The sequence below is a fragment of the Xiphophorus hellerii genome, chromosome 8, assembly GCF_003331165.1.
Source record: "Xiphophorus hellerii strain 12219 chromosome 8, Xiphophorus_hellerii-4.1, whole genome shotgun sequence".
Taxonomy (NCBI): domain Eukaryota; kingdom Metazoa; phylum Chordata; class Actinopteri; order Cyprinodontiformes; family Poeciliidae; genus Xiphophorus; species Xiphophorus hellerii.
Window position 1 is genome coordinate 19173433 of NC_045679.1, and position 26494 is coordinate 19199926.

At 37.5% G+C, this 26494-nt stretch overlaps 1 protein-coding gene across 7 annotated transcripts in view; it reads left to right on the forward strand.

Moving 5' to 3' along the window:
* Positions 1-26494, forward strand: part of arhgap24 (Rho GTPase activating protein 24) — a 68468-nt gene that overhangs the window by 30801 nt on the left and 11173 nt on the right. For 2 of the 7 annotated variants that reach the window (XM_032568971.1, XM_032568970.1), the window contains exon 4: positions 24630-24752. In XM_032568971.1, the coding sequence (XP_032424862.1) occupies positions 24630-24752 (123 nt within the window). Of the gene's footprint in view, positions 1-10224; positions 10667-17425; positions 17632-21908; positions 22078-22106; positions 22188-24629; positions 24753-26494 lie in introns of those variants that run through there. The other 5 variants (XM_032568973.1, XM_032568972.1, XM_032568975.1 and 2 more) reach the window with 5 other exon arrangements.

The following is a 26494-nucleotide window of genomic DNA, read 5'->3' on the forward strand; positions in this document are numbered from 1 at the left end:
TTTTCACTTCTCTTCATTACCAGTTAAAAATAACCCAGCTTTAATAACCCTCTGAGCCATCGCAGGTGCAGCACCGACCGACATGTTTTAGTCAAAGAAGTGAAACTCCAAATGTAACTATTATGAAACTAGCTATATTAGGCAAAGAATAGCGCACCGAGCAATGAGTTCAATTGAGAAGCAACCTTATGTTTGAAATAATTATTAGAGCAGACCGGATGAATGTTTTTAATCATCCCCTTAATTACAGCACACAGAGTCCTAGCTTTGTTCACTTACTCTGATTTTCTTTTTTTCTCAGAGTGGATTTCAAAATTTCATTTATTTTCTAAAGTGAAACATAATTTCTTTGTACATAAAGTCCAAAATGTAAATTAATGCCTTTGTCTCCTTTATGTAAAGTGGGGATATCTTACTACAATGACAGAAAGTACAGGGAAGTATTTTTTTGTGTTTATTTATATTTTGTAAATATATGTCTTGTAAATAAATTAAAGATACATTTAGAGTGCAAATTATAAACACAAAACATTTCTCTTGAATTAAATTAACCACATTTCAATTTTTCTCACTTTATTGCCACAGGAAAATTACAAAAATATGTTTCTGATCAATAGAAACCTGAGCATTAGGTGTTTCACAGTTTATTTTAAAGAATCTGGACTGCAGTTGTTCAAAATTTAAGATAGTTTGACTGGTCAAACCTGGACTGGATTATTTTACACAGACTGAAGACTTTTTATAAAATAATTTGTGGCTTCCAAACTTTAAATGTTAAACAATTTTGGCACCTCAGAGTTTTGCTTGGAGCCTGGAATATATATATATATATATATATATATTTTATTTATTTTTTCACACCTGCTCTCCCATACATACCATTTACTCGATGTGACATGTCTACTTCAGATTGAGCCTGATCATTCATGCCACCACATTGTGTTGATGTAAAGAGAGGCAGAGCAGTTTCCCCCAGTTTGCACCATCTTTTCCTCCCCTCGCACTGATGAGAATACAAGTACATGACTTGTTATGAGGCAGCTCATAAAAGAGTTTAAGAGACGCAAAGACAGCTAATGAAAGGAAAACGCCACACATTTATTCCACTGCTCTAAATGTGGTGCAGCATTTGGGACAAAACTCATACAGACGGGAAGTGGGAGTGGTAGAGGGGGGGTGGAAGCTAGAGATCCACAGAGAAGTCCGTTGTCTTTTAGTCAGTTTGGGGGGATAAATATGAGCTGGGTGTCTGCTTGCTGCTTCAGGATGACTGCTCCTCAGATTAAAAACATGGCTCTGAATTCTCAGCTGCACTGGAAAGTCTTACCCGCTCTCTTCTGTGCACTGGAGAGAAGCAGGAAAAAGTTTTGACAAAGCTCACTGAAACCATCTCTGCTACTTTCACTCACCTGCATCGAGAACTCTCAGATGCTATTTTTGTTGCTACCCCTTTTTCACGGTTCTCTTGTTCCACATCTGGTTGATGTGTGTTAAACCTGCAGAAATAGGCTAACCACACTGAAATCAATGTTTAGACTGGAAGCATAGTGTCTTTTTATTTTTAGCTGTGTAACAAAACACCACAGGCACAACTGCTCTTTTATTTGCTCACCTAAAGGAAGACTTGTTTGTGTTTCCGCTATTGTTTTTTTTTTCTCTATGCCAACATGTGTGTGCTCAAAAAGTTAAATGCGAGGATATTCCTGCCAGGGGTGATGTTTTTGTCATAAAATGTATGCTTTTAAGATGAGGTTTACATTTTAGAAAAAAAACAAAAACTATATCGATTTATAAATGTACCCTCCACTTGATTACCTTCTTAGAAACTCATGTTCTAATAGGATTTTAGGAAAAAAATAGACTTCCTTGTAGAGTCTTTAATAAACAGGAAGGGATGCCTAGGAAAACATTAGATATTTCTCTTATCTGAAATTCAGATCACAACTTCCTGCCACTCAGGTTCACTGTGCGCTTTTATCTTCAGCTTAATCCTCTAAAGAATGCCAGGACACATCAAGAAGAGTAACCTAAAATTAACTCCGAACACTACAGTGAGCAAATAAGGAATTCAGACACATGATTCAAACCTTTTTATTTTATCATACCATCAAATATGAGTAAATAATGATTATTTTCTGCATCCAGTGGTGACCTGAACCATCTTTATGCTTGGAAATCATGGCAGGAAACAGTCCCTGCTGTGTTTTTAATAAAGAAACAGAGTGCTTACTTTTACCCAAGCCCCAGTAAACTCTATGCTTTTGCTGTATTACGAGTTTCTTTCTGTTAGCCTCGGGCCCAGTCTTTGGTTATGCATCTCTTGGAAAGGATGGCTGATTGAATAATAGAAAGTAAAATGTTGCAGTCTTTTCCATCTCATAATGCTGGCCTTCGTCATTTGATTAGTAGAAAAATAAAATCAATTCTTAAAAACCCCAAAAAACAAGAAAGACGTTGCTGTGTACCAGCAGCTGAAACATTGTTTAGCTCCAGAACATTGCAATAAAAACAGAACAAAAATAATTTTGCCCATTTTGAACGGAATTGAAGTCAGTGGTGATTGGAATAGAAAGGTTATACTGCCCTCATGTGTTTGTTTAGCATATAGCAGTTCTTGTAGTTATTTCTAAGTTTCTGAGCAACAGATCGCCGCAAAGAGACAGCAGCAACTTTCAAATCTGGCAGGTTTAAGTAAACAACATTTTCAAGGGGATAACAACAAAACAAACATTTACAGTAACTGCTAAATTTCATTTTAAAACCATTATATTCCTTATTTGACTTTCATTTAGAACTACTGCAAAATCATGATAGTTCTCTCAAGAGAATATTCATGACCAAAGTGGAAAACTTGGCTTCCTAAGATGAAATTTTGTACAATCAATTGGAATTTAACATGCAATCCCTGAACCTATCTAAGGCTTCTCATTAAAGAACCCTGAGTGTTAGTGACTGAATGACAGGTTAATGCAACACATAACTATTGGAGACTGAAGACAGACATGCAATTTTCTAACCACAGACAAGGCTACTGTTTTTAGCAACAAGGTAATTTATAGTCTGGCTAAGCTGGCAGGATGACTGAAAGCACCAGAAGCCGATGATTAAATGATGGATGGAAGAATTTAAATTAAACAAATCAGCAGGGGAGACCTTTAATTTTCAGAGCAATTATTCATCTTGTTCAGAGAGAAATATGACAGACTGAGAATTTTGCCCTGCAGACGCCAGTATTTTAGGTGAAGTAGTGGAATATGTGGAGTAGTAAAGAAAACATGAATCTGTCACACTGACATTTAACTGTAAGGATATATTGAGGTATTTTTCAAATCAACACATGTGTCATATTAGTTATGGACAATGTGCATTGCTGACACTTACTGCACGGATGCAAATGTGTGTGTGGCCTTTGAGTTTCTCCTCCATAAAAAAGCAAGTGCAGCTTAAATTTTTACCATTGCTTATTTATACATTCTTCCACATCCCTACTGCACCATCCTGCACAGTGGAAACTCTGATTTTAACTACCTGGTTGAACTTTCTCTTTTAATTTGGCTATGCCATGTTGAATAAGCACAATTGCTCGGCATATTGTGATATATCTATATATATAAAGCCGCGCCATATGCTATTGTATTTCAAGGAGAACTACTGTGCATAATAACATGTTTTAATCATTTTAATGTAGTTTACAACAGCCAAATATTTTAAGATAATTTTTTTTTTAAATATCAGCTAGACAGTCTGAAAAAATTACATTTTGAAAATGTTGTTTAATGTACACACACCCATTTATAATTTGAGAATGATTTATTGCAGATCAGTTATTAATCTACTATTATTGTGAATATGAAACAATGGAAATTTTCTTGATATTATATTTTATGACACAGTAATGTGGTATATTTAAAGGGTAGTGCTGTGAGGGTACGTTGTTCAAATTATATTCAATAAGAAAAAAATGATGAAGTGTTTTTAAATCCCACTTCACAGTTGCAGCTACAATATTTCAAAACACTATCGGCTTCAATTAAATCAATCTAACATAAAATACGTAAATGAAACGGACAACATGTTCCAGGGGACTGGATTAATGATCAGCCATATGAGTGACTTATCCACTCAGCTTTTGTTCTTCAGTAATCTAGCAGAAGCATATCACGTGTGATTTGAAAAGCAAAATAATATATTTCTAAGACGAATAAATATTAAATTCAGTTGTTAACTAACTGCAGCTACATGTCTCCCACTACTCTGTGTCCTTCAAACCTCTGGGATTTGAAGGACGTCTTTCCGGCTTCCTTTTCTATTACCAAGTCCCTTCACGATATGACATTTTCCAAAAGGTCACAAGCTTTTTTTTGTCTCTTCAATCTCTTCAGTGTATATTATTGTGTGAGTGGATGTGTTTACTCTTATGCACATTTAATGTTTTCCCAGTGGATACATGAGGTCAACAACCAACAGAGCAGTATTATGCATCCTCCTTGAGTTTGGCCAAGCACACTGTGCCTGACATTTTTCCTAGGCGGCTCCTGAGGAGCTTTAAATCTTTCATTATATCTTAAATCTGTGCCCTTCAGTGGCCAATACTGCAACACATCACATGTCAGTGCCAGGAAAAAGGGGGACACTAGACACATCTGAGCTACTATTGAATTTAATATAACCCAGAAGTAACTTATGTTGGGATTTAGCTCTTGGTAGACAGCAAATGTTTGCTCCTTATCGTAAAATCTACTGTTTTATCCCAAAACAAACAAGAAGTGTTTTTTTTGTTTCTTTTCCAAGCCAGCCAGTATTTCATTAGTGACTTTGTCTGCACGGGTCAGAGGGATTGCAGTGGGAGATGTTTGTATTAGCAGCTCACAGATTAGACAAAGCATCTGTAGCCTGATATGAGAAGTTTTCAAATGACAGACATTTAAATGGAACATGCATCCCGCATTATCTAAATTGTAATTGTTAGCAGAAAACACATAGATAACAGTGAAATTCAAATTAAACCAGCAAGTAATTCTTAGAGAAATACATTTATTGGGGTATATTATGAAATGTGTTTTTTTCCAGCTCAAAACTATAGAATGAGTCAAATTGATATTCAGACTCATAATGTTCAATTTGTTATAATTTATTTTCTTTTCTAATCTGAATTATTTTCTCACTCATCATTTTCTGTGTTGATCCTTTTATTTTTGGCACAAGTTAAAAATCTTGTCATTCCGGTCACTATTTAATCACATCTGAAAACACATACTGTAGATGCAACTGTGGCAAAGCTTTACACAGGTTCATCATGTATTTTACAACAAAAAAAATGGTGCCAAAGTTTGATTTTCAACGTATTTTGGTGCAAAATGTGTTAAGATAAAAGCAAAATAAATTTTAAAGATGATAGCTGAACCATTCACACTGAACCATATCTCCTAAGGTTTCTGTGGGAGGATACATACCTGCTTTCATCTGTTAAAACCAGGAGTATTACCAGATCCTCTTTTTACCGTCAAAGTGGTTAGAGTCCCTGATTTTAAAATACCACATCTGTCATGTTCCGTGTTTTTCTGTGTTTATTTCGAGTTTTCTGTATCTCTGTGTTGTCCTGTTCTCCCCTCGATTACTCCCAGGTGTTTCTCGTTCCCTAATTACCCCCTGTGTATTTAGTGTCACCTGTGTGTCTGTGTCTCTGTCGGGTTCTCGTCTAATGTGCGCTCAGTCCTTCGTGTTGTCCATACCAGTTGCTACCGACGTTGAGCCCTGGCTTCCGCTCAGTCGTGCTGCCTGTGTTTTTGGACTATTTTGGACTTTATTTATCATTAAAACCGTCATTTCTCACTTTACCTGGGTCTGCTGCGTCTGCCTCACCACCTCACACCGTTACATGACAACATCTCTCTTAATTTGTATCTAGATTCATAATCTCAGTATTATTTGAAGCTTTAGTTTAGGTTCATGAAAATAATATGAAGACCTTTAAAAGACTTTGCTACCTTCACCACAATTACAGGTAAAAAATATCCTTTGGGGCATGACTTGGCCATATGTTTCAATCTTGTTATGATTCACAGTATTAACTTTTGGGGTTTTACATGGAAAATGTTTATTGCAGAATGTGTAGACATGGTAAAGAGAGTAACATTTTAGGACAGTAATAGGATTTAAGCATAGCAACATAGCTTTATAGCTTCAAAGTCAGAGCTTAAATTGATCTCCCTAAAACTTGGGAAACATCTAAACAGACTTAAACAACAGCTGTGGTTTATGTTCAGATTTATGTTCCGATTCATACTGAAGCTTGTCCAGGTCTTTCCCATACATAAAGGGTTAATTAGGGGTGAAAAGCTTGTCAGCATTTGAAGCTAAAACTCCTGCTGTCGGCATAGAAGGTGCTGTCAGTTTAAATTACGAGCCTCTGAATCTATATAGTTCTGCTTACCGTAAAGGCTATTTGCAGGCCTTGTTGCCAAGCCTGGGTTCAAACCAGAAACTGGAGACAGAGGGAAAAGATTTGGAGATTTGGATTTCTATGGACAATTAAGTATTTGCAGAGAGTGGTTTTATGGGCTTTGACTTGAAACCTAGTTTGAAGTAACAAAGATCAAATATTGTAAGCTCAGAAAATATTTACTAATATGATTTATGTATTAAAGGATTGGCTTTTGATCAATTGCCTGAAATGATTTTCATGGGGGGTTTTTTCAATGAAAAACGTCTTTGAACTTTCACAGCAGATGAACTCCAGACAGTCTATTGACCAATTAGACTGGTGGGAAGTGCAACAAGAATACGGCTGTAAATCAAGCATAGTGCCAACAGGTACTGTATGTCTGCAAGAGATCTTAGCAGACTTACTGTAAGTGAGGGGGACTCAATAAAATCCAGTGGTAGCATTATGTGACACATTTCCCTTGTAAATGAAGCCAAAGTTAGCAGTCCAAACTGTTCCAGAAAGCCAGGTGCTGGATCCAAAGGGAGACTCCGGTGTTTGGGGTTGTGGCTTTGCTTGGCTTTGGACTCTAAGGCTCGTTTTCCTTGATGTGGTTTTTTTAAGCTGGTTTAGTATGAGCAATCTATCATGAGAAGAAACAAGCTTAGGCTGCTGAAAATAATGCATACTTCTAATTATCAGGGTAAAATTGGCACATTTTTTTCTGTAAAAAAAAAAAGTTGATTCAAAAGGCAGCGAGTTAATACTCTTAACTTCATTTGGTTGTGTGGGTTAGATAAAGACCAAGACCAGATTCTTATGGTATCTCACAGAAGGTGCTTTGAATATTTGGGCTGCCATTGCTGCAGCTGGAAGCTGTTAGTCATCATAGTTGGCGTGCTTATAATGAGCAGGTTGACTAAAGGGTGCACTGGTCTCCATGATAAGGACAGCTTCTGTGTGGGGAATGTTCACACACTGCTTATTAAAGTTGAATATGAAGAGTGTTCAGTTCACTGTAACTACACTTACCTGCAGAAGAGTCAGGGACTGACCAGAAAAAAAATCAACTATGGCAATAAAGTGAAAGAAAAAGCTTCATAATTAGTTATTTTACTTTTCATTTTATGTAGGTTATTTTATTAGCTGCATGGTGGCACAGATGCTAGCACTGTTACTTTGCAGCACAAAGGTTCTAGGTTTGAATCTTGACAGTTTGCATATAATCTTTTAATTTGATCAAAATGTGATTTTTTTTTTTATAACTGGAGTAAATACTGATATTTTGGAGTGGCCCAGCCAAAGTCCTGGCTTGAGTCTGACAGAGAATCTGCAAAGAGAGCTAAAGATTACTGTAGTGGTAAGACTTGGATCTCATTACAAAACATAAATTCTCAAAAATACCAGTGGAAGCATGCAAAGACCTGGTCAGCAATTATAAGAAGGGGGTAATTGCTGTAATGGTAATCAGAAATTTGCACAGAGTGTAAATAACTTTCAACACGCATATTTTTTTTGCAATAAATAAAAACTGAAACGTTTCATCTGAGCAGTGTGACTTTAAGGTCCCAAGAGGTTTTAACTCAGCCGCTGAGTGACGCCACATAAAACTTAATACTGACACCTGCTCTGGCAAAAATAGTTTAATCATTATGGTAATGGCTTAACTATTTTTGCTGTAAGAGAGGGACTGGATTAATGTTGTTACCTCCCATAAAACCGCACTGGTTTACTGTCATCAAGCTAAGCTCTCTTTTACCAGCTTGTAATGTGTTAATTAGCGTGTTTCTGTGGTGCCTGATAATCATCAACCCATAAAACACTCTTGGCTCATAACATTAAGACTAATACACATGTCAATGCTTGTACTTGTGAAAGATTATCATACTGCAGAAATTCAAAAAAGATGTTGAAATAATCTACCCAACTGATACATTGTGCCTTTGCGAAATATTTACACCCTTGAATTTTATAACAGTGTGTCATGTTACGGCCACAAAGTTGCAGTAGATTCCCTGATGAGCCGAGATGAATATGCATCTTTATGAGCCTTCATGCAGAAAGCTGCTGCATGTATGGCATAAACTGAGCACTTCACATCACCCTGAATTTCTAAACTCTACTGCAAAACATGGTGGTGGCAGCATTATACCAGGGATAATCAATGGCAAAGCTGAAATAAAATTGTTACAGAGATCTTACAAAAGAGATGAGATTCATGCAAAGTTAAAACAACCAGAGCTACAAGTAGCTTCATGTGTAGACCTATGTTCAATTGAGAATTAGTGACAAAACTCTTCAGACTGACTGCAAAACTACTGGCAGAATTTAAGCTCTTCTGCAAAAATGTTAGTCTCTGGCTGCTAGAGATATAGAAAACTTGCAGGCATAATTAGATGTTTTGTCAGATTTATTGTCAGATTTTTATTTTTGCAAAAATGTGCCTCAGCCTCAAAATTATTCAATACTTTGTGTTGGTCTGTGACATACAACCCCGGTTAAATTAATTTAAAATTGTTATTCTAATGTAAAAAAAAGAGAGAAAGGAAAAGGGGTTCTGAGTAATGCCGCGTGGCACTATGTGTTGTCTACAACAATAATAATGTCTTGGGATTCCTGTGTTGTCTATTTTTATCAAGTCTTACAAAGTTACTTACAAAGTTACTGGGTTTTTTTATTGAACCAATCTCACTTTTCAGCAACATTAGAATGATTTTTCCCCTGATGTTGTGTTTTGTGTTTGGTGCAAGTTTGATCATTTAGGAGCTCACAGAATGAAACTCAGGACTAATCCGATCTAATGTCCAATGTCTCATCTAAGACACTCTTTCCTTTGAGTTTTTGTGCGTCTAAAAAGTGCTACTATTGAAAACGGTTAGTGACAAAAAGCAGATTGTTCATTCTATCCAAACAATACGATGCACACCTCTCGTATGTTTAAAATATCCGCCTCATTCTCATGGCGACAGTATTCCAGACTGTCTTCCTCCTCCTGTTTTGTGTCCATGCGTCATTATTACAGCATTGGAGCCTGAAACACTGGGGTCTGAAAGCACGGCGGGCCGGAGGGAGTTAAGAACAGGACAGGAAGCTCAGAGGCTTTCATAACAGCCTTATTGAGGAGATCGGCATTTGACATGTCACATTCCAATCTTCACTATCAGCCGCCTGCTTAGACCTCCATACATGACTCCTGACCCCCATATGTATGGAGTTGGCCAAGTCTGGAGAAGAAATAGGTAAGAGAACCCTCCACTCCTGCAGGGTTTCTGGTTCACAGTCTGTTTGTCTGATGGGAACTCTTGATGTGGACGTCCAGACATTCGGTATGTAAACAAGTTTTTCTTTTCCTCTCTGGATAAATATTTAGATTTCTGCACATCCAGCTGTTTTGGTTCTCTGAATGAAAACAAAGTACGGCAGTGTTGGTGTTACGTCCTCCCGGGATCGGGCTGTTTAATGGATGCCGGTGATTTGACGTTCAGATGTAAGACTTTAGAAGACAGATAAGCAGCTCATTAAAGACCCTTCATCCAAAGAGAAAAGCCAGCGTCTCAGGGCTTCCTGGCCAACAGTAGCAACTGCCTTGTCGACCCCGAATGGCAGTATTTATAGAGCACTGCGGATGAGTCATTTGGCTGAGTGCCCTCCCTTCGTTCACCAGATTTACAGATCCCCACTTTGGGGAGGGCGGCTTGATTTATGATACTCCCACCTCCTTCCAACCCCGTTACCTCCCACCCGTCTCACTTCCTTCAGAAAAGAGCAGACACACCATCTTTCGCCTTCAGCTTCCACTCACCGATCCGTCTTTTCTGTGCGTGGCCCAGAAATATGCTTTCCCTGCTTTTTCCTTCAGCAAAAGTTTAGAGGGACGACTTACCAAGAGGCAGACGGACTACCCTCAGCCTGACCTCTCCTCGCTCTGCTGCTGAGCGACGTATCGCCATGACCTGCCGTTGACTTGCACAAAAAGAAGTTGTAGGCAGAAAAAAACAGAAAAGAAAAAGTTGTGAGAGCCTGAGGGAGAAGAAGGCAGGGGAGGGGAAGCTTATGTAGCATTTTAGAAGAAACAAGCGAAGATAAACGTGCAATATTTGTGGCTTAGAACAGGAACAGATGAAGAAGTGGCACCTGGGGGGCAGCGGTCAGCAGCGAGAGCGTGGCTTTTTCACCCTCAAGCCCAAGCTGAGAAGTGGGCAGGTCCACATATGCTCCCCATGGATGTTAACTCCAATCCAGGTGTGTCCTTTTTTTGCATTGCAGAATACTAAAAGAAATGCATTTGCTATGGAGTCTTCTGTCAAAATGGTTGAATTATTGCTTTCCACTGATTTTAGAATTGGTTGCAGTTAAAGGAAATGAGTTCTCATGGTATATTTCACAACTGTTTTGATTTTTCTCAGCGGCTAACACAGGTCATCAACTGATGCACCAAGTCTAGTCTTACATTGTGTGTGAATTGTGAGACAGTTATTTTTTTGTTTTTAAGCATATGCACTGACTGATGGCACCTTTTAAATTTCGTTGTCCTTGTGACAATGACAATAAAGATTTATCTTATCTATCTTATCTAACTAGATTATCATTGACTGCAAAAACACAAAGGAAACAAATTATTTTTATTTCTTAATATACAACACAATAACAAGTGAAACTGTCAACCAGACTGGTTGCTAACTAATAAACTGTCACATTTTTTTCATTAGCAGACCATTTACCATTCAACAAGAGTCAACAAGGCAAAAGTGTAGCAGCCTTCTCACAGCCAGCTGACCCGCAGTGCAATGCAAGCTGGAGCTGCATTGGTTATTGCTTCCAAGCCAGACTCTGTCACATATTTTATTAAAATTAACTTCAAGCCTCAGAAAAACTTTATGTTTGTCAAAGTTTTAAATTGTTAACTAATTCCTTTTTCACTCCACATAACCTATAAATGTGCATTGTCAATGTTTTACCAACCTAGCCCTGCCAGGGTTTAAACAGCATTCATGCAACATTAAAATTCTCAATTTACTGACATTTTTAAAAGCTGCATTTTTAAGTAGCCTGTTAACACATCACACCAATTTCAACATAGGAAGAAAAACAACAAAGCTCCTTTAAAGTTTTCATGTTATTCAAGTGTCATTAATTTTTATGGCTCTAAAAATTTAACTTTAGTCTGAAAGTTCTCCCACTCGAAGAAAACTTCTGCTCTCCCAAAACTGCATTCTCATGGCAGAGTCGAATTTCACTCTGCTTGGCTGCTCGCGGCAAGATAACAGAACAAACTGCTGAATTCATCGCTCCCAGCCTGCCTGTAAATCCATCCCAGTAGAGATGTTCTCATGCGAAAAATCTGAAGTAACAGACGGGAGAGGAAACAGGCAGGAGTAATTCTGTTTCAGACAGAATGTTGGAGCGGGGACAGGATTTGACGGCGGTGTGGAAAGCAAAGAGAGGAGGAAAGACAATTGAGGTTGAAAAGAGTCTGTTTAACAACGCAAAATCACTTGCATATAATTTTATAACTGATTTTTTATGTATGTATTTTTTTCAATGTAAGACTTCTGAGAATCTGAAAGCATAAAAACATACCTGCCACCATCTTTATGTAAAGTTAGTTTAAGTTAAGGTCTGCAGAATGAGGTCAGTTGCAAATTTATTGAAATATGTTTTTTAATATACATCCTCTTATGGGAGGAACAACAAATGGTGGCTTTTTACAGACAACAGCTGGGTAAAGAAATCCAAAATATGACTCAGTTCATAAGGTCAAATTTAACTGAAGAGTTAAAAAGTTGGTGAATTTGGGACATTGTTTAATGCGTTTAATAAACCAAACTACCTGAAAATTTATCAAAAGAATATAGTTGGGACAGTTTTACAATAATGTCTCCACTGCAGTGACCAGTTGAAGAGATGGTAATAAAAACCAACTTGATTTTCGTTGGTATTCAGAGCAAGCAGCAATTTGCATACAGTGAAAAGCACCACGTGCATATTCTGGTACTGCAGCTGCATTGATCTCAAATTAATACTTTAAAAATCATTTAAAATGTTTAGTTTTTAATTTATTTTATTTTCTAAATGGGATAAAAACAAGTTGGCCTCAGTCGATGCTCCCCTCCATCACTCATATTCCACAGATTTCCACATGTAATTTTGTCACATGTTGGAAATGCTGAATGCTAGTACAGTCCTAAGCAGTTTACCAAGATCTTTTACTCAACATCAATAATATTTCAGTGTGTAAACTGCTTTTGTGATTGAGCAATTTGCTAGTGTGGTTAGGGTTAGAGTCATCTTTTTCAGAGTAGGTTATCTGCATAGTTCTCTGAATGAGGTCAGCCTGGAGAGACAGGAGAGTTTCTCCAGACGATACTCACCAGTCAGAGCGGGGCCAAGACCAAAGTGCATTTCTGTGTTCTTAAAACAACTCCAGTATGAAAAATATCATAGCACTATCACCAAGCTTTTCCATGTGTATGGACTCCATCTTGATGTTGCTAAGTCTGAATGGGTACTAACTGGAACTAAATTCACAACAGGCCCCTAGATTTGGACCTTTTTGGGTTAATCGTATAAAAGCCATATCAAATCAAGTCATAGTAAGCCTTATTTAGGTGTTTGGTAGGTCTCGAGTGGTTAATAAGAAAAGCAATTCCCCTTTTTCCCTTGGTTTGTATAAACAATTAATATGGTGCCATGCCACGGATAATCCCACAATAATTTGTAGTCCATGTTTTCACCCTGTTTCCTACCCCATGAGTGAATTCTGCCTTGGCATAAGACTTTACCATTCCATTACAATTTTTTTTAGATAGTATTTTACAAGACACTGACTGCTTACATCCACTCCACAGAACCCCACCTTGAGAAAAAAACAACAACAATCCCTTTAAGTAAAATATTTATCTTTAAAGCTGTAGTTTCCAAATATTTAGCAATCTGTACTTCAAAGCACACGGAGAAAACGCTGCCACCAGCATTTATCTCTCTCTGCACCACCACCTTAAATCCTTCTCTTCAATCACACTCGCCTTCAACTACCCGCTCTACGCGACTGTCATTTTCGTTCAGTGGCTTTTTGACTGGTGTTGTCACAGAAAATGTTAAGAAGTGGCATTGTGTACAGCACTGCTGCCATGACCAAAATGAAAACATGCTTACTTTCCCTAAGCTAAAGTCTGCTGGAAGTTTTTTGATTTGACATTTCACAGAAACAGACACAACCGGAGAAATATTAAGCTTCGACGCAGAGGCCTCTACTCTGGAGACACATCCTAATTTAATGTGTCGTGTTTTACCTCACCAGTCACTACAAGGAAAGTGATGTAATGGAAGGCCCATAAATGTTGTAATGATTGATAAACATCACTGAGATTTTGCTCTACTTGTTATTAAAAATAATGCTCTCTCATGAGGGGTCTTTCAATCTCCTAAAGCAATAATGCTAATGGATAAAGTTGATTAATGATTCAGTGTCACATGACCGGAGTGAGTTTATTAAGAAAACCAAATGAGTGCTTTGACTGAAAATCATGTTTTTCATGATTTTCACTAGAAAATGTAGTTAAAGCTAGTTCTGTGCTTTACCATCTCTGACTGTCAGGGGGAGGGGAAGGCTAGTTAGTTGTTAGTCACAGCAGGATAAGTGAGGTTATCCCTGTGTGAGAGGTTCAAAGAGCTTCAGAAAGGGCTGACAAAGCCTAGCAATTTGGTTTGTGGAGAGTGCAGGTGTGCATCTACCCTGAAGCTCTCATTAGTGCTGAAAGGCGATATTACAAGGTATTATTAGGCGAAGAAGCAGATACTTTTTCAAGTCCTCTTGTTTAATTGTCTGGTGGGAAATAAAAGGGTTCACTCCCTTCTTCACATGCAAGGCTCATCTCTGTCTGTTTAATTTACAATCACGCAATGTATCTAAGAAATCCTTCAGCTCTGTGAGTATAGATTGAAAAGATTTTTTTTGTCTTATATATTTTTTTTATCCTTACTTACGTTGCATACGTACACATAGAATCAAATTTAAGGACGATACCATTCAGCTGTTTAGTCTCATAAGTATTGTTTCTTACTACTGTGAAGTATGAGCCCATTACCAGAAGCATGCTTGTTTCATATGCAAGCAGTTTGAGTGCAAATACAAAGTATAGATTTCACCTGTGAATCTAGATTTTCTTGTTTGTATTCAGGTTCTGCAACTTACTCAGCAATCGGGTTGGCTTATACTGTAACTCTTCAACTTTTTTCAGCTATCAATGCAGGCAAATGTTCAAATGGCAGCTGCCAAGACCTAACCCCAGAAGGCTAATAAATAATCGGCGTCTTATTTTTGACACAGTGGTCATTATTTTAGCAGCTACTCTATATTTTAGATGGGACTCTATGTGAATGAGATCATACCCAATTTAATACTGTCATTTGCATCCCAGTAAACAAGTACAAACGGGATGGACTATTTGACAACCTATGCTGTACATAAAATTGATGTGGAGATTTCATTTTATCTCTAATAATTATTTTAATGACACTATGGTTAATATCATTTTAGAAAGATTTTCCCCAAATACGAAAATTTAAGATTTTTCTCCTACCCAGTAAGTTTCTGTTGAGTTAAGTTGTAATCCAAGAACTTTAGCACATTTTTTGTTTGTTTCTGTAGCATATTTACACGCCATTACAACCCATATATTTTCTTGCTGGTTTTGCCTTACTTTGCTTTTTAATTTGTTGGAGTCCTTTTCATTTTGGCTACCCTGCTCTAGCAGAGTGTGCTTTTTTGCTTCAACGTATAAGTTTGCTCTTCATTTGGCTGTCGTCTTCGAATACATACATGTTGCTTCCTCGATCAAATCTTCTTCCATTTTATTAGCAGCCAATAAAACACAAGACGGCCTGTAAAACCCCGTCAGAATGTTGCAGTTCATCATAGAGCTCGTTTTTATTGCACTTCTGTGACTGTTTTGTGTTTATTGTGCCAAACTTAAGTTACAAGTTTGTTGCTTTGGGCCCAGTCTGAGCAGTGGGTTCACTTTCTAAAGTGGAAATTGAAACCCCTTACATAATGGTATATTTACAGCATCACTGGCAGGACACACAGACATTGCTCTTCGGCTGGCATGAAATCAGAATGGAGACACTTGGCTTTTGGACAACTCTGTGACTGCAATGAACAGACTGACCCGAAGCTTACCCCGCTCGTAGTCATGACAATCTATTAAAACGTTCTTAGAGGTAAACAGATTTCACTGTTTATGCCAAAGAATGCTTTATATAGATACTTATTAATACAAATTTACAACCAATTTAGTCTGCGTGAGCTTTGTGGCTACAAATGGTTGAGGGATAATCTAAAACTTTCTGAATATAAATGTGGGATTGATGTCACCATTCTAATCCATTTTCCTGTGCCATGATTACCTACTTTCCCTAAGGGTACCAGTGAGAGACAGACGAGCTGAACAAACCTTGTCCTCTTTGACCCCCCCACTGCTATTCACTTTTTTTCTCATTCAGCATCAGATGGTAATGGATACCTATTGTAACTCTATGGAGTCTGTGTTCCCCACCAGATAATGTCTTTGGGGACCCAGGTGGAGGCCGATGTTTTGGTGTCTGTCTTGAGATTATGTCTTTTGATGAACAAGGACCACCATGACACCAGGAAGACAATTAGCCATCGATACCTTACCGGGGGTCAGGTGAAATGGTAGAACCATCACAGGCACACGGGAAGATGGAGCTGCAGAATAAGTACCAACATCTATAGGCAGCGGAATAGACGGCTTTTTGTGTGTGTGCGTGGGGGTGTGTGTGTGTGTGTAATTCTCTCTTGTGGGAAAGGGCAAGAAAAATCAATCAAATTTATTTGAATTAGTCTAAAAGCCATATTTTAAGAAGTCATGCATAATGACTTGGAAGTACACATCTGCAAATCCAATAAAGAATCAGAGCAACATTTATTAAAAATGTCTTCTTCTGATGTATTTTTATCAGACTGCTAGCTTAGCATGAATCCATAGCTACCAATATCATTATTACAAATTGCAATTCTTTCTACAGACTAATAATAAAGTCTGAAAATATGTGCATAGGTTATGCAAGACTTCACAATGACATAAAAATAAAAAGGATACCCTTGTATTTTTCTCACCACAAAGACATTTCTTTTACAGATTTCTGTTCATAGAAGCTAATGAATGGTTAAGGTGAAGTCAGAGTTGTTACCTTCTCTTTGTCATATCTAGTGCTAAAACACTAAGCAAAAGTGTTTCGGTACTTTCAAACTAACATTGTAAATAATAAATAGTTTTGCTTGGTGAAGTTAGTTTGGTAACAAAGGGATCTGACAGTGACTGAAAATGTGGGAGGTCATGGACTACGGCACTGAGGGAAAATGGCTAAAAGGGAACCTTGGAAACCAAGCACAGCCTGGAAGAATCTACTAAGTGTAAAACTGAAATTAGGACTGTGAGACAAAAATACGAAATGCAGTGAGTAACAATGATAGAACGTATAGGCAAAAAGAACACAAACCAAATTGACAAACCCTGAAGTCCCAAAGATCATCACTATACCATTAGAAGAAATGCAATTAGCTGGTATAAATTGATAATCTGTCATTCTGTCAATAAATGAAATATAAACTTATATAAATTTACATATAACCCATGATGATTGTACTTTTATTCACTCCCAATATTGTATATTTGTTTAATTACATTCAGTTAACTCCATGTTCAAAAGTGTTGACCGTTTTATTCAGCTAACAGTGGAAGATCTTAAAGCATTGCAGTGTGAGCTAGAGAGCTCATGTTTGCTTATGGGGTCGTGCCCTGTGTCAAAGCGTGGTGCTCTTAAGCTCAAGCCTTCAGAGAGATCTGCCTATTGTTACCATACAGTACTGGGGTGTGCGTGCGTGTGTGTGTGTGGATATGCACAACCCCCGTTGCAAACCTCTCCTCCCTCCCTCTTCCCTTCCCTTTCTCTTTCACACCCTCTCAGCTGTGCTCACTCACTCATTCTGAGCCGGGCCAAAAACCGGCAGCACAGATCGTCCACTCAGGACCTCTGGTCCTCAAGTTAACCGGGGCAGCCGGGACTTTGTAACCCCATTCAGAGAGCGACTTTTCTGGGCAAGCGAGGCATGGAGGTGGTTCATCAGGCAGTTCATAGTCTACCACAGTACGGAGTGTCTGGTTTGCTGCCTTTACATCAAGGTAATGAGTCTTTTAAAAGTTCAGCTTCTCTTTATTACAGTCGAATACATCAGATTTAAATGAAGATTTTTTTGTTAAAACATATGTTTGTTTGTTCATTTTTTAACAGGAACTGTCTAGTTTTTTAAGTACAATGAGGTAATATCTGTGAGGATAGCTTCATTTGAAAACAAAATGATTTAGATCGTAGAGATCACTTTTGTCTCCAATGTTAATCCTCCTTCCACTTGAATGGACAGACATTCTGCTGTGTAGAGCTGCTTGCTGCACAGTGACTGACTTCCTGTTATGTTGGAGGTATTTATGATGCATGGACTTCTGAGAAGACTATCATTAGACACATTATTGAATCCCTACTTGCCCTTGCTTGCAGCAAACCAGACAACTCTTACAGACAAAAGAGAATCAACCCTTTGTATTCATTTAATCTCTGACTGCTTAAACATATCCACACTCAGAGAGAATTATGACACAGATTTTGTCATTTCAACAAGGTAGTTACTGGGTCTGCATTGTTTTCTGCGCCAGCTGCAGCTGCTTCCTCCTCTTGGCAGGCAACACAAACTCAGTCTGGAAGAAGTTAGCCTTTCCACAGTACAAAGTGACTTCCATTTAGCAAATACATGATATTGTAGGTCAAGTAGTGGTGAAATTATGACTTGTAAACTACTTTAAACTACGCAACACAGTCTCTAATGTTTAAACTACATATTTTGAAGTTAAAACAGCTTTTTTTTTTTTTTTACAACTAAATATTAAAGATTTCTGGTTTTGGCTAATAAAAACGGTCAGTTTCTACTCATTAATGTCTTATTCTTTGTTGATGCCATGACAGATGTTTCACTCAACTTTAATTCATGTAACTTCCTTTTCAGTTAGTTGGGAAGAAAACTCACATTTTGGGAATGGACGGTAGCTAATATTTTGCAAAGAATTAACTTGATCAAATTCAAAGTAAAATTTGATCTACTTTGGGTTTTTACAGGATTCTTAGACCGAGTGTGAACTGTAAAGGGGTTTGCAGGTATTTCACAGCACAGTGGGATCCTTTGTTGTCTCCCACCTGTTTTTAGACCATTAGTTAAAGTCTAGTCAGCAGCTGGCCACTTACTCAAGCCGGTGGTCACAACTGGAATGAACAGTTGTTATCTGAAGACAGACGTGCTCAGATAGCAATTATAACATGACATGACATGATAGAGATAATTTAATATAATGCCAAGTTGTCAGTCACTGGTTACTGGGAATGGAGTTGCTCAGATGTGTGCTACATAACATGCTGTTAAATTTACTCGTGTTGTTCAGCTGTCAGATTCATTAAAAAGGAGGATTTGTCCCTGCAGGTCAGGGGTCAGTCTCTGCCTTAAGCACAGGACTTAAAGTACACTGGTGTTTTTTGTTCACTAGTGATGGTAGGATGGAGCATAAGATGGATGGAAGAATTAGGGGAGCAATGTTGGTGCTGCCACCATCTCTTGTGCAGAAGACTGAGCATGACCAACAGTGAAGTTCTCAATATACAGGGGTACCGCTTTCAGATTAACTTGCACGTTGGTTGATAGGATATGGATCAAAACCTGATGCAAGCACTTTATTAGCTTCCTTTGACTGACAAGACTGAGCCTTACAGGCAGAGTGAGGAGCCACGGGGGGATTGGAGTAGTGGAAAAGAGGAAGACAATGGAAGGAATAATATTCATGTGCAGTATCTAGCTATTGTCACCATTGTGTCTGAATCTGCTGCAGTAATAAATAAAAAGGTGACGTAGAATGGTGTTCTGTACGTGAGAAACAGACAAGGACTGACTGTTTTTCAACAAGGGTGCGGCACCTCTTCTTCATGTTAATGTCCTTTAAGAAGAGAAAGCTACAGTTTTGGTGTATTGTTGGAATTTTTTATGCTTTTGTAAAGCTGACAATATTTAGCAACTGGATCAAACATTTTTGAGTCATTTGTGGAATCATGTCGTGTTGCACATTATAACTACTTCATTGTTTAGAAAATTGTGTGTCAAGATACTTAACAGTCTGTATTGTTGAAGCCATGAAATTTACTTAGTGGAGCATAATAAATGTCAGGGAATCTGTCAAAAACACTGTCCAGTCATTTTACAGTGGTAGAAACATAACAGTTTGAAATTTGAACCAAACATTATTCTGCATTGATTTGCACACAGACCTCCACAGCAGTCAAAGTTATAGACTATACTTTTCTCACATTCGCTGACAGTGATTTCTAGTACAGGCTAAATAAGTAATTGACACTGACATGTCGGGACAGAGTTGTGAGAGTTCAGTGATAAAAACTGTAGTTTGGGATTTTTTTGGTGCTTGCAACAGAAATTGGGTGGCTTCATATAAATGAAAAGTGTTTCCCCCATTTTTAGAAACCCAGAGACAAGCTCTATTAGACAAAAAAACTGAGCATCAACAGGAAATGGCAGCAGGAACAGGAGTGTGCTGTAATGGACATGGTATGCCGTTTAATCATTTTGCTCTCTTGTTTAACAGCTTCATAATAGTGTTGTTGTTTTTCTTTTTTCTAGCGGAAATGCTATCTATCAAAGCAAGTAATGGAATTAGTGACTGAATGTAAATGTGTTCAGAGGCGCTCAAAAACGATGTCTTTGTTTGCCAACTGAAATAAGCAACGCTTGCAGGGTGCGGTGAGAAACTTTCAAGTGAGAAACTTGGAGTTAGAGGTAATTAGTGTAACTGAGTGAAATAACAAATTCCCAGCTGTTGGGGAAACAAATTGTGTTTGCTTTACAGCATTGGAAGCAGTACGAGGGAAATGAAAACTATTGTTACTTGTCCAATAGAGGGCAGGGGAGGTATAAACTTTTCATAAATGTTATTTACGTCTCTAAAGTCAGGAAGTATGTGAGTGCTGCGTTGTTACTGAGCAGAAAAGTTTTAGCTTTTTTTTCTTAGACTTTTTAAACATTATTCTCCCATGTAACATTTTATATTAAATCAGTGCTATATACTAAATTATTATGTTCAAAAAGTAAATAATTACATTTAAAAAACTTATGAGCTGATTTTAAAATATAAAAAAAACCCATAGCTACATTATATTAACTTTACCAGGCACATTTATGATTAAAATGTCAAAAAATATTACTTTTTACAGCGCAAACAAGACCCAGATGCAAGTTAGGTTTATGCAAGGGCCTGCTTATCAAAGAAAGCGTCACACTAACATAAACAATTTTCTGACTGATTTAAAGTGTAAGAAACATGGAAGGGTGCAGATAAAAAAAAAAACAGTATTTGGCTGAAACAAGATGAGAATATTAACTTAGACTGATTTTATTTTAGATTTTAATTCAGATCTACATCATTGAACACAGACAGGTTGAGAACTTTGTCACAATAAAAAAAAGCCTGTAATTGTTGCTACATCTCTACAGACAGAGATTTAAACAAGTATGCATGCAGTCCCATGCATGAAGGGGAATTTTGGAAAAGAGAAAGCTGCTGTAGGCCTGTCAAATGGACAGCTGTCAGCTCACTGTTGACCCACAAATGGTCAGTAAACTGTTGACCATCAAAACACAAAGCTTTGCACTGGAGGTGATTTTAACATTTTTTTAGTGGCCCACCCAGAACTGTTGCTTGAATCTGAGGGAGAATTTGTGGAGGGAACTGAAGATGAGAGATCATGGGAAGGAGAATTTCTGACATCAAAGACCTGGATCTCATCGCGAAAGAAGAAGTGTCAAAAACAACAACAACAACAACAAAAAAAAAACATTCAACACTCTGATCAGAATTTAAAAGGAGTGGTTGACAGAAAATGAGAAAAAGAGATATTACCTTTTTTCAAAATGCTACTTTTACATTATTTTATTAACATTTAAGGGGAATCATTTTATATTTAAATCTGTCACTACTTAGATTAATTATGTACTTATCTTTAAACAAGGCAGTTAACACTGGATGCACCTCAATTCTATTTTTTTTAATCCATCAAAAATAGAAACAAACAGCTTTTTTGGTGACAATAAGGCTTCATAACAGCGCAAAAGCATCAAACCGCAGCTTTAAATATTTGCAAATTATATATATTAAAAATTGATTAGAACAAATGTGGTGTAACACAGCTTAACAAATTATTATCAATGACAGTAATTGGGGGGCTGGGTGCGGACACGACTTCCGGGCCCTGGAAAAACTTGCTACGGCCCTTGGTGACTATCTCTCCCGGTAAATCTGACACAGTGTGAAAGCGCATACTCATCGATACGTGATCGTTTTCTCATTCTACTGAATCCAATAAGTGATCTGCCACCTAGCGGCGCTGATCACGTGATGAACTCCGGGCTAAAGTAAACGCTGAGCTCCGGGTCGCGAACAAAGTAAACCTGGAGCGGCGGAGCTTTGAGAGCAGCTGAAGAAACACTCCCATGTGCGAGCACAAGTGAGCGGCTCTATCACCCGGTTAGTGCACGCCTTACTGTGGGGTACTAGTTAAATTAAAACATTGTTCCGCGTCGCTGCTTGGAGGGATACGGAATGAAATTAAACTATGGATTTGAGGAAGTCAGGAGGTGAGCCGGAGCTGCCTTTTGTTTGTTTTTCACAAATGGACGCGCTCAGTTATCATCGGGAACGGATTGTTATGTGTTTAATACAGATCGGATGTCTGCTGGCGTTTGGGAGGGTAGAGACAGGCGCCTGGTGAAGTTTAATGCCTCCACTGCAAGGTGAAGGCTAATTAATTAATGAGAGCGCTGAGGACAATCAATAGCTGGGGGTGACTAATCGCTGGACTAGAAGGAGGAACCATTAGACTACTTAGACTTGATTAAAAGCCTCCCTGTTGGACACACAGCCATCAAAAAGAACGAAGCGAAACTGTTTTCATTATTAAAGTTATTAAACTGGTTGTTTATTGTGACGTTTGGCTCAAAAATGAAAATAAATAATAGATAATTAAATAAACAGATATATACGGAGATCCAAATTGACACTATTTTCCAAATAATCGTTTAACTTCTTTTTAAAATAAAATCTTAAATGCATAAAATATTTTTAAATACAGTTTCAAAAAAATCCATTGTTTTTAATACCCACATTTTATTTACAAAACACATTGAGTATAATTATTTTATTATTCACATATCAATTTGTTTGCATATTAACCAATCAGCTGGTACTATTTTGTGAACCACAATAATTAGGAATTTATTTGATATTGATGTGCTATATATGCGTGTTTTCATTTCTGGATATTATACAGTATTTATGATTTATTCATTGCATTGTGATCTTTTTTTCTTTTTTCTTTTTTTTGCACTACCATTGATATTTGAGACAAATTAAAGCGGCAGAAGTTAAATTTGCCACTGAGATATTTACTGTCTTCGCATCAGGGTTAAAATATTCAAACTTTAAAAACATTTTTCCATTGGCAAGTCAAATAATAAGAGAATGAAAATTAGTTGGTTTGCTTACAGAATTCCAAATAATTCAATAAAAATCAAATTATTGACCATAGATAGAAACTATTTAAAAATTTATATTTCTATAGTGTATAGTTTATGAACTAATTTATTTTTTGTAGTCCTTATAAACAATGTGAACTGTTTAACACACATCTGAAAACAAAGAAAAATGTCCATAAAAAGCAAGATCAGTTTATCCCTGAATAAGATGGTTAATAATATAATGCAGAACTGAATTCAGTGGACTAAGTATGTAACTCAATATTTGAATTATTAGAATAACAAAAGATATACTGATATACTGTAAGTGACTGGATGAAAATGCTGATCCACCCTTAGCAGCTATGCAACATGTCAGTTTCTCAATTAACTCAACTTTCCAACTTGTCTGTTTGGAAAATTTAAGAAATGCTGTTTCAGAGGGTTCCATAAAAATCACACTGATTGATTTTTATGTTTAGCAAAGGTTTCAAAAATTTTATGAAGTATGACCTTTGATCATGGATATCTGACAGGGAACTCTTGAAAATGCATTTTAAGTTAAGTAAAAAGAACAACAAATTTTACCTGCCTGATAATGTAAAACAATATTTTGTATAACATACAAAACAGTTTTTACATTTGATAAACAGTATTCAGATTCATTATGGTTTTTTCCTAACCTGGAGGTAATATCACTTTAAGTGTCTTATTTTGAAAGAGCCTAGATTGAGATTGTGAAGGGAGCCTTGCAGATGTTAAATGCTTCATGAGGAGAACATATGGTCTCTTGAAACCGTTAATGAGATTTCATCAGGGCAGACAGTGAGCATAAATTTCACTGTCAACGTTTACGTCTAAATTTAGTCTGGCTCTCCAACCACTCAGGGTCTATGAACCCCTAAGTCGGTATGCCATAACGCATTGTTGTTTTGATCCTATCAAATTAGCGTATCATTTACAAACATGTTTCAACTGCAGAATTAATGACTCATCAGGGCTTTATTAACCTGAATGGAAATGTTGAGTTTTGAAGTTATGTTGTATTTATTGTAACCCGCTGCTCTTGCCTCTCACGTTGTGTTCGTGTCTATAAATAGTTTTTGAGTTATTAGTTGATTTCACCAGAAGTGCATTCCTGTAAAGATCTGGGGTCCTTTGATTGTTCACCATCTTGAAAAGCCATAAGTGTGTAGATGCTTTTTAAAGCACATGTGACAAATGGACAACTTTTTGCAATTTTCTGTTGCCATGGTTGATGTATAAAAATCTAAAACAAAACTTCTATATTTTAGGGACATGTTCTCTTGTTATTCCCATATTTAACAGTGGCTAAAAGAAATTAGCCTCTGCGTCACATCATAGCCATACTTTAAGGACACAGGAAGTAATGCATTAAAAATGTAACATTTTATTTGCAAATGTTACAAGTTGGGGATGTTTGCTCTGTCCCATAAATCCATTTTGCACAAAGAGATTAACGATGATGACAGACACCAGATAATTAAACTGGTTTCAATAATGTTACATGTTTTTTTTTCTCTCTCTTTTGTTTTTTTTGAACAGGAGGAGATAGAGAGCGGATGACAACCAACCATGAGACCTACCTACTTATGGCCAGCACCCAGAATGACATGGAGGATTGGGTGAAGACGATCCGGAGAGTCATCTGGGCACCATTTGGTGGAGGTTAGCATGAATGCAGCCCTTATTTTTCCTTATCTTATCAGCAGTAAGTGAAGTTGGGAGCAACGCTGTGATACACCTGAGTTATACTTGCTGTTTTTGTCCTCACAACAGTTTTTCTTGACAGAAGCATATGTGAGTTCATTGTCATGAGGGGGTCAGTCGTGCAAATCTCAGTTTTTGTAACTTTCTACGCATATGTACAGCATATTCACCTTTGAATAAAAACACAGGACAAATATTTATTCTGAAGTGTTACAAACCTAAAGTAAGACTCTTGAGGTTTGTCATTAGTTGTCTATTAGGAATGTACTTTTTCGATGTAGCTACTACTCATCAATATTGGATGCGACCCTTCTCCAACACACCTGAATCAGCAAATGAATGGCTCATTACCAGACATCTGCAGAGCTTAATGATTGAAAACTGATGAGGGAAATCAGCTATTTGATTTAGGTGTGTTGGAGCAGGGATATGCGGTTTCTCGATCTGGATTCTTGGAGATGTAGTTACTGGTAACAATCCTGTATTTTGTTACAGTTTGGGAAATTGTTATAATTTTTAGCAGTTACTTTGTATTTTTGAATGTTTTAGATTTGACATTTTTTTATTAAGCGCACCTGAATTTAAGTCTAAATTCTTAACATTTATTGGGTGAAATGTCATGTTATTTAGTTAAATGTTTGACCTTTTGTTTATCACATCCCATTAATTAAAAATGTTTTTTCTAAGATTTGGTTTAAGCATTATGTTTTTTTTAAGGATTTAGTTCAGGAAGAATTAACTACTTTGTGTTGAGGCAGCTAAAGTCCGTCCACATGCTGCTGGGCGTCCTAGGAAAAGAGTAGGATTTTTGCCTGTCTCAGGAGCTGGAAAATGTGCAGCAACTCCTGTTGGAAATCATAGCATCATCCATCATATTTGTTATTTTTTTCTTCCAGAGTCTCTACCAAACAAAGTATTAAATGGAATTTCATCAAATGTGTGTTAAATAAACCAACACAACCCTGTCACTGAAAACAAAAAACAACAAAAAAAAAAACGATGCAGTCCATTGATGCTGTAATTGTTCTGTGACTTTGTTGGAATTATTCTGCTGATTATCGAGTCTCCCGCTGCGTCGCCGTGGTTTGTTATTGACTGTCCTGGCAGACACTGTCCTAGATTGTGCATTAGCGGGGCACAAGTGCAGCGTTTGTAACCAGACAGGCAGTTCAGGCAGCCTTCATTGACCAACAGAATAGATGAGGCGGAGTTGGCCCCTCTGTTTTCAGTGCAGAGAGTTTGATGTCTATTGCAGTTGACTGCTTTTGAAAAGGACGAGCCATTTGTCAAAGATGCCACAGGAAAGGTGGCTCCATGTTTGAGCCTCGTCGAGCTCCCCCTCATACTGGCACGCTCACACACACACATGCATGGGTGCACACACCCCGACATACACAGAAAGATTACGCACATCGGCCTTTAGCCATTTTGCAGCAGCAGCAGTTAACGACTGAGCCCTGATAGGCTGATTATGACTGCTGAAAATTCATGAAAAAGTTTGCTCAAAGGCTGCTGGACAAAGAGAAAGAGCCCAAAGTACTCACAGCTGGACAAATGCATTAAGTACCGGTCAACGGTGAGACAAGAAAGGAAGTGGTTGGGGGAAAATGTGCAGCTGTGGATTCTCTATCTGGATCCTTGGAGATCTATTTCATGGTAACTACCTTTTGATGATTTGTATTTGGGAATATTTTTTTTGA